We start from the raw sequence: 9,626 nt of genomic DNA, 5'->3' as shown, positions 1-9,626 counted from the left end.
TTGTTAATATGTTGGAGTAGTTTTGTGCTACTCTGATGTAATGCAGGGATGGAGTATATGGTCCTGCCCTAGGACATCGCAATGTTAATTGGACCATATTTTTTATGTGAATTGTGGTTAATTTTGGAGTACTGCTTGGTCCTTAGGGAGTACTCTTTACACGCATGCATGGAGTAGTCACGATTTTTGCAGGGTACACACATACATGGTATGAAATAATGCACTAATCGCGCGCTGTGATGTTGATTCAAACTCAACATTTGAAAACACCTTTACATGTATGGCTATAGCTGAGTGTGCAAAGACGCTTGATACAATTAGTTGCGGCCAAGAGGGTCCGGGTTCAATTCTCATCAGACGGAACATAAAATTAATTTTTTTTTTTTCTTAATTACGAAAAAGCGTCTGTGCACTTCACAACCACATATTTTATAACGTATATACTCAAATTTAAAACGAGTTGGGTTGGTGCTCTTTCATATGCGTATTTTTTCAATTTAGCACGTTTTTTTTTCTAAAATTTTTTTCCCTCAGTGTTGGAATGTGAGTTTATGACATTCGATACGATACTAGGCTTGTGGTACTCGATTCCAAAAAATATCGTTTTAGAACTATCGAGTAGAAAATATCGGTATCGAATGCAGAAAATATCGATATGGTATCGTATCGTATCGAAATTCGTGTCCCTACCCACAAGCTCTTGGCTCAACCCTTATCCATTCGTCCTGAAATATACTGGTCAGGAATGCGATTGCTTTATAAAAAAGACAACAATTTTGAAATATGTGTGTTTTTACTCTCTAGAAGATAATTTACATAACTCACATACGCGGTTTTGCATTGTATTGATACGCCGTTTTGAATTTTGTTGATACGCGGTTTTGTACTTTAAACGACGATATGGATCTCAAAAATTACTTCACCGATCTCGACCAAATTTGGCACAAACATTGCGCTAAGCTTCCTTAAGCACCATGTGCTCCACCCGTGCCCGTAACGGTGATTTCAACAACTTAAAACTGATCATATCTAAGGGGTACTGCTAAATTTTTATACCCGAGCGCGTTTGTGCTCAAGGGTATATTAACTTGGCTCACATAACGGTTGTCTGTCTGTCCGTCCGTTCGTGTACACGATAACTTAAGCAAAAATTGAGATATCTCAACGAAATCCGGTATGTAGGTTTCCCAAGGTAGGTTGGTATTGAAAATGGGCGGAATCGGACTATAGCCACGAACACTTCCCATATAACTGTATCTTCGAGTAATGCAAAAACTACGATATTTCAGTAAATATTGGATCCAAATTGTTGAAAATTAGTATGTGAAGTAGAATTTTTGCAAGAAATTCTATTATGAAATTTTTGCAAACTGGGCGTGATCCCGCCCACTTATGATGAAATGCTGTATGTTGTTGTTGTTGTAACAGCATACAAATTCCCCAAAGAGATTTTGGGGAGTGTTGCTGGAGTGGTGGCAGTCCTTGGCCAGATATATATCTATCTGGGTCGTTCCGGTTACGTAGACCCGACTGTCGTGGGAATGAAATGCTGTATCTTAGGCCGTGGTTACGCCATCAATTTCGATTGGCAATCACCGTGCAATTGTTGTTGTGCACAGCAGGGAGTGAGGGAATTTTCGATATCGAATAGCCAGCACGATTTGCTGGGTGAACTGAACAGCCAGCACGCCAATTTTTCAGTGTGGCAATACGCTATTTTGCGAAAAATTATTAGTATTAAATATTAGAATAGTAAGAAATATTTTTTTATTATTATTATAAAGTAGATATGAAAAAAATATTATTATAAAAATTAAATATTAAAGAAAGACAAAATATTAAGTTGTTCTTCCATTTTTCATTTTCCGACTTCAATTTTGATGCATTTTTAATTCAGTGCTGCCATTGTGTGCGAAATTGTATGACATGGAAGAAGGTATTTCTTAAGAAGCAACCCTGTGCTCGCCAATCAGAAAACAGCGTAACCACTTCTCACCAATCACCGAAATTTTTCTCTTTTCATTGGTGGCATAACCACGGCCTAAGAAATCTTATGAAACCACGCCCACCTCCCATATAACGGTAATTTAAAGAAACACGAAAACTGCGATAAATCAGTAACTACTGAAGGTACTTGACTTAAAATCAATGTTTAGAATAACCGCGTAGCAGAAAATTAGATTAGGTTTGTATAGTAACTTCTCCAGTAAAAGATTGCAGCGAGAGCGTAAAAGCGAAATAGACAGTAAAATTGAGAAGAAGAGAAAACTAGCAGAAAAATTATTGAACACAAAACTAGTAAAAACTTGCAAGAAAATAGTTGATGCACTGTTTTGACATTCTGCATTTTACTATTTATAAATCAGTTTTAAACTCTATGCTTTACACACAAACACTTAAACAGTCCAGTACATCATTAATATTTTGATTTTCACTCATTTTACTTTTGTTTACGCTTAACCAATTCAACAAATGGCCGCTTTTGACATTCATTCTTCTTTTTCTAATTTCTGATAGTAAAAATTTCACTAGCAAGAATGTGCAGCTCTCCCGTGTTATTATGCTCTCGATTCAGCAGGGCTCTCCTGCAATTTTTTTGGGTTATTATACACTTTTCCAGTGAAAATTTGCAGTACAAATTTTCCAGTACAAATTAGTACTGACTATTTGTTACTATACAAACCTATTATTATACATTTTTGGATAATGGGCGTGGAGTCGCCCACTTATGACCACAAATGTATACTTAGGTAACCCATTCATTAATTTCTACCAAACTTGGAGCACTCAATAATAATGGGCGTGGCGCCGCCCACTTAGGACCACAAATGTGTTCCTCGGTAAGGCCGTGGTTATGCCACCAATTTTAATTGGCAATCAAAAGAGAAAAATTTCGGTGAATGGTGAAAAGTGGTTACGCTCTGTTTGCTGATTGGCGAGCACAGGGTTGTTTCTTAAGAAATGCCTTTTCCATTTCATACAATTTCGCACACAATGGCAGCACTGATGTAAAAATGCATCAACAACTTAATATTTTTTCTTTCTTTAATATTTAAATTTTATATATATTTTTTAATATCTACTTTATAATAATAATAAAAGAATATTTTTTACTATTCTAATATTCAATGCTTTTTCGCAAAATAGCGTATTGCCACCCCGAAAAATTGGCGTGCTATGCTATGCGGTTCACCCAGCAAATCGTGCTGGCTGTTCGATTTCGAAAATTCTCTCACTCCATGCTATGCACAACAACAATTGCACGGTGATTGCCAATCGAAATTGGTGGCGTAACCACGGCCTAAATCACATTTCAGGCTTGAGCGCCTCCAGCCGCAACGACTTAAATACCTGCTATGGAGCTTCAGCTTAAAGCTGATTTAGTGCAATTGTATAGAAGCTGCTGCATAACCAAAGTCTGAAATGCCCGACAAGCCTGAAATATGTATGCCAAATTTCGAACTTGTTTCAGGCTTTTCAGGCGTCGTCTGACAGTTATTCATTCTAACAATAGTACTGGTGAATATGATTATCGCAATGGTGTAATCGAGAACACTTACCATATTTTAAAGGAATTTTACACAAAATTTAGACAATAAAATGCAAGGAAAAAATATTTTTTGCTTGAACATTAATAGAAAAGAAGGGAACAAAAGTACTGAATAAATTAAAATGAAATGGTAAAAAAACTATCACTTTTATCGAACTAGAATTTTTAAGTCGTTGTCTCATTTGTCGGAAAACTCATTCCTAGATCATTCTCCCCATTTACTAGGAAATGATAAAGGTTTGAAGAAACGTCAACCGCAAAAAGTGGCTGAGTTCCAAGTTGGTATATTGCAAAGCATCAGCCTCTTTTATTTCTAAACTATAACTGATGGAAATGTCCAATATGCGCAACCATGTTCAAATGCCGAATTGGAACTTGTTGCGCTAATTGGTCAGTCAGTCAATCAGTCATAGTTTAGAAATAAAAGAGGCTGATGCTTTGCAATAACCAAACTTGGAACTCAGCCAGTTTATTGTGAAGTTGCTCGCCTGGAATGCCTGTAAAGCCTAAACGACCTTGAAAGCCTTTGCAACTTCGAAAGCCGCAACGCCTGAAAAACCTGTTATGGAGCTTCAGCTTAACAGACGATTAGTTAAATTAAAAGTTGAGCTAAAGTTGGCTGCCGATAAACTTCTTTGAAGAAGCGTATTTGCATAGTTCATCTTACACAGACGATTAGTTAAGTCAAAAGTTCAACGAAAGTCGGCTGTCGACCAACTTCATTGAAAGCGATTTGTTGAAAAGTCCGCACAATGGGACTACAGCGGCCAAAAGTAGCAAAAACGGAATAGCGAATTCGGAAAGAGTAATTACACAGATGCATAGAAAAATATCCAGCTAACCCAAACCAAAAAGAATTTTTGATAAAAATGCATATTTGCAATCAAGACACGAGCTTAAAATAGGAACAATACAAAAAAATATAATTGTAAGAAAAAATTTTAATTTTGTCGCAAGTAATTTGAATTAATTTTCCAATTGTGCGGATATATAAAAATTAAATCTGACTGATGAGCAGTTTTTGAATATATTTGTGGTCAAGCATTGCTTCAAGTTTTTTAAATCTTTTGAAATGTATAAAACAGTTTACCTTGAAATTCTACATAATTATGTGAGTATAAAATTTTTCCTGTGCTTACTTTAAAAAGGACCTGTTAAGCGAGGTAAATTATACTTAGGACAAGCAAACATTAAATATGCGGGTCATATCTCAAATAGTTCCAGCTGCGAAGAACTGCGAGTTCAGCTTCTAGTCTTCCTTTTATAGACCCACCTCCTGTAAAGTTTGTTGAATTTTTATTGTATATGTACATAAAATAAATAATATGCAATCACATTCAACATTCAGCCAAAAATGGACGCTTCTCTGGACAGGATCCGTTTTCGATGGCAAGAGTCTTGCTTGCCTTAGCTCAGCGTTTGTTGTATAAAATGTAGATAAAATTGAAAGTTTCAGTGTAAATACATATCGTGCACATAATTTAGTATGCAGGTTTGTAATTTTGCAATTTTTTAGATGATGAAATAGGAACTTTTTTAGAAATAAAATAAATGTGCCTGTTCATTTTCTTCAAAATTCATAACATTTAATACTTGGAGCCAAAAAAGTTGTTTAGAAGGTGGGCGCCGTAATAAGAATTGTTTTATTATCTTCCAAGTTGGAAAATTTTGGCTTAAACGAGCAGGGCACACCGAATATCACCAAAAAAATATTTTTTTTTTATTTGCGTCTCTTTCTAAAATTACTGACGATAATGTAACTCGATTTTGACGCTATTTCAGATTTACACTTCTCGTTAAAACCAACATATTCAGCCTTATCATGAGTTTCATTTTCCCCGAACCGGTTCACTTTTCACTCTTGGTTTCCATGGTTTTACTATGGGCGGATGACAAATTTTCGAGTGAATTTTTTTTCAGGTGAAACTCAGGATAAGGCAGAAAATGTATGCATATTAGCTCTGGGGGCTACTCTGTAATGCGATGCGATAGGCAATCGCCACAGCGTATTACTTAGATATATTTGCCCATCGCATCGCATTTCTCTTTCGAATCACATTACAGAGTAGCCCCCCTGTATTTAATCAAAATCAAGAGCGAAATTTTCGCGAATTTCTAGTACGGTTAGTACTTTTGGCCGCAGCTTGTATGGGGACGTCCCATGAACGAAAGACACTATTTTTGGTTCATGGGGACGTCCGACTGTGGGCCGTTTGCACAATTCAACGCTCATTGGGCTCTGTCACACGGTCAGTATTTATTGACGTGATCCAAGTATTGCGATATTTATTGACGGTGTAGCATACAATATTGATGGATCGTGATCCATATTTGGCAAATTTCTAAAAATTTTGAAATCTGGATCGCGGACATGAACCAAAAATACAAGATCACGTAAGAACGCGACGTTGTATTTGTAACTGGTTTTGAGAAAAAAGTTTGCGAAAGCGGGTTCGTCAACTGACGATTTGTTTACATCACAAGCACCACTATTTTACACTTTTATTCAAGTAAAGAAGAGTTAATTCAACATGTTTTGTTGCATCATTTTACGTAAATTGTGCGTTTAAAGTGGCTGACAATAATTTTGGCTAATTTTGGTTTTCGTTGTTTTCTTTGCTTTGTTTACTTTTCGCTTGTTTTCCAGTGAAACAAGATGGCGTAGAACCCGCTAAAAAAAATCGACTTTTTTCACTCTCTTGTTCTTACGTGATCTTGTGTCTTTCGTTCATGGATCGCGGATCGCAATACCGTCAATAAATATTGAACGTGTAGCACTTTCAAATGCGATCCATACATGTCGTCAGTACATCTTTTAAGGGCCATTTACATACAACTCTCCTCGCTTTGCTTGACAGTTCAAACTTTGACAACAAAGCGCGAAACGCAGAAGGTATGCTACAATAAACGCTTTGACAGCTTTTGCGTTCTCCTTTTCCTCCATATTTTTTATCTGTAAAATAGATAGCAATATAATAATATGCATTAATAATAGCAATAAAAATTCCTATTTACCCTATTTTTGTCATTAAATGCAAATGCAAGCGCATAAGAGAAGATAAATGTAGACAGCTGATTGCCAAAGCGGGCAAAAGTTGAGAGTTGCCTAAGATTTTGCTTCGTTTTGCTTTGCTTTGCTTCAAACGTTTTTTATGTGAGCATACTCATGCATATGCCTACGTCGATCTTATACGTCAAAGCAAAGAACTATCAAGCAAAGCGAAGAAAGTTGTATGTGAATCAGCCTTTACTCTCATAATGCGAACATCGAAAAGGTATTCCCTCTGCCTTCACTCTCAGTGCTTAAAACCTTTCAAGTCAAATTGAAAAAATTTTAATGAACATTGGAAATAATAATAATTGTGGAATGCATTATCTGTAAATTATACGTAGATTATGCGAATACTGACGCGATAAATATTGAACATGTAGCATTCGTGCGCGATCCATCAATCCCTCGATATGGGTCGCGATCCAAATGTGATAATTACTGACCGTGTGACAGTCCATTCAGCTAGAAGTTGAACGCCAAGTTGACCAATGCATTCTATTGTGAATAAGACATGTATAGGTTAAGAAGAAGCATACATTACCAAAAAACTCGCTAGGGTTCGCTGGCGTCGTAATGGCGCACACACGTGTTTTCCACGAGTGTCGTTTCTGCCTTCATTTTGGTTTTTCGTTGGGGAAAAGTTCAGTGATTTTGTTGTCTGCCAAAATAGCTTCAATTATCTGAACAGCTTTAACTTAAAAGAAATTTTGTTTTGTGCATGGAATAACATTGCAAACGAAATGTTTGTGCTGTATGAAACACCGGCGGGCTACGCAATATTCAAGCTGCTGGACGAAAAGAAACTCGCAGAAGTAGATAACCTCTATTTGGAATTTCAAACACCGGAAAAAGCCAATAAATTGTTGAAATTAAAGCATTTTGAGAAATTTAATGACACAACAGAGGCATTGGCTGCAGCCACAGCTGCCGTTGAGGGTAAATTGTCTAAACCTCTTAAAAAAACTTTGAAAAAATTTTTCAGCGACGAAGTACAATCGTCCTTGCTGGTCGCGGATGCCAAGTTGGGCAATGCGATTAAAGATAAATTGGCTGTGCCATGTGTCTACAATACTGGCGTGCAAGAATTAATGCGTTGCATACGTCAACAGGCCGACAGTTTGCTGAGTGGTCTGCCCAAACGAGAGATGACTGCAATGGCGCTCGGTTTGGCACATTCTTTGTCTCGATATAAATTAAAATTCTCACCAGACAAAATTGATACCATGATTGTGCAAGCCCAATGTCTGCTAGATGATTTGGATAAAGAATTAAACAATTACATGATGAGAGCGCGCGAATGGTACGGCTGGCACTTTCCGGAACTTGGCAAGCTTATTACAGACAACATTGCATTCGTAAAGACGATTAAATTAGTAGGAACTCGAGAAAATATGGCAAAATCGGATCTCTCGGACATTTTACCAGAAGAAGTAGAAGAGAAAGTAAAGGAAGCTGCTGAGATATCAATGGGAACTGAAATATCTGAAGATGACATCATGAATATTCAATGCCTATGTGATGAGATACTCTCCATCGATGAGTATAGAACCCATTTATACGATTATTTGAAGACTCGCATGATGGCAATGGCACCTAACCTAACAGTTCTTGTTGGTGAAACAGTAGGTGCCCGCCTTATTGCACATGCGGGCTCTCTTATAAATCTCGCTAAGCACCCATCTTCCACTGTGCAGATTTTAGGCGCTGAAAAAGCGCTTTTCCGTGCTCTGAAAACTAAAAAAGATACTCCCAAGTACGGTTTAATATTCCACGCTCAACTGGTTGGGCAGGCTAGTATAAAAAATAAAGGTAGAATGTCGAGATCATTGGCAGCAAAGGCTTCCTTAGCTACCCGAGTTGACGCCTTTGGAGAGGAGGCGAGTTGTGAACTAGGAGCAACACATAAGGTGAAACTGGAGGCACGACTGCGATTGCTGGAGGAGGGCAATTTACGCAGACTTTCTGGCACTGGAAAAGCAAAAGCCAAATTCGAAAAATATCAGGCTAAAAGGTAATATTTGAAAACCACACGAGTTTGTAAATCAGTTTCTTTGCACTTAAATGATGATACCATAAAGGTTTCGCATATTTCCGATCACATGAAGTGACGATAAACCTTGGCTGTCTGATGGTGCGATAAAATAATTTGCAAACATAAGACTTTATATTTTAAGCAGTAATGGTAATTTTAAATTTATTCCAGCGAGGTATTCACTTATGAACCCGAGGCTGATAGCACAATATCCATTAAAAAGCGAAAACGTTCAGAATCCACTCCAGCTGAAGTTAAAGACGAATCAGTGCTTGAAGCTAGTGAAAATCAAGATGAAAGTACAGCTGGGGTAGAAAAGAAAAAGAAGAAGAAGAAGAAAACTAAGAATCAAGATCACGAGCAGCCAGAAGAGGCGCCACCTTCCAAAAAGAAGCCTAAGACTAAAGAGCCGGACTCGGATTAGTTTAATTAGTTTAGTTATTTTTTTTATAATTAACATAGCTTTTCTAAGTGTTCACTTATAAGCATACAAAAGTATATTGTCGTGAAGCAAAATAATGTAAGGAATAAATAATATAAATTTTTGTATTCATTTGAAAAAAAAACAACGGAATACAAAAACGTGTTAACTACATGCCAATTTAATAGTCCAATCTAATAAGGTGTTGTATAAACGGTGGGATGTGTCAATTTGTCAGGGATATCACTGAATCCAGCGTGGCAAATATAGGAATTCGGATGCCTGCTACGAATACGAAAAATTGTTATCACTGAATTGGAGTGAACTCGAAAATATCGGTGCCAGCTTCGAATGCGGCACATTGGTGATTACCGCAAAGGAAACAATAGGGACAAGCAGTGGCGGTCAAAAGTGGATGGATGTTGTTTTGTTTTTAATATTTACAATTTTTTTCAAGTTAAAATATTTTTGTCAATGTTATTGTGGCTTGTTAACATTTTTTATTTTTAATATTTTTATTGAGCTTTGTACCACAATCGTCGTACGAAAACGACATCCAGTAAAAAACCAG

General features: G+C 36.9%; 2 protein-coding genes and 1 non-coding gene across 3 annotated transcripts in view; all 3 read left to right on the top strand.

Annotated features, from left to right (window-relative positions):
* LOC118735403 (serine/arginine-rich splicing factor 3) overlaps window positions 1-9,626 on the top strand; it is a 40,141-nt gene that overhangs the window by 7,979 nt on the left and 22,536 nt on the right. The window lies entirely within an intron of this gene.
* Window positions 6,977-9,237, top strand: LOC118735402 (nucleolar protein 58). The gene is made up of 2 exons (XM_036465123.1): window positions 6,977-8,613; window positions 8,806-9,237. Exons 1-2 carry the CDS (start codon window positions 7,343-7,345, stop codon window positions 9,056-9,058), a joined length of 1,524 nt encoding a protein of 507 aa, XP_036321016.1. The 5' UTR covers window positions 6,977-7,342; the 3' UTR covers window positions 9,059-9,237.
* Window positions 8,659-8,735, top strand: LOC118736694. Its single transcript, XR_004992764.1, has one exon. It is a non-coding gene; the product is annotated as a small nucleolar RNA SNORD53/SNORD92 (small nucleolar RNA).

The sequence above is a fragment of the Rhagoletis pomonella genome, unplaced genomic scaffold (assembly GCF_013731165.1).
Source record: "Rhagoletis pomonella isolate Grant_MI unplaced genomic scaffold, Rhpom_1.0 Rhpom_scaffold_00003, whole genome shotgun sequence".
Taxonomy (NCBI): Eukaryota; Metazoa; Arthropoda; class Insecta; order Diptera; family Tephritidae; genus Rhagoletis; species Rhagoletis pomonella.
The sequence above is the reverse complement of the archived record's forward strand: the minus strand, read 5'-3'. Positions and strand labels throughout refer to the sequence as shown.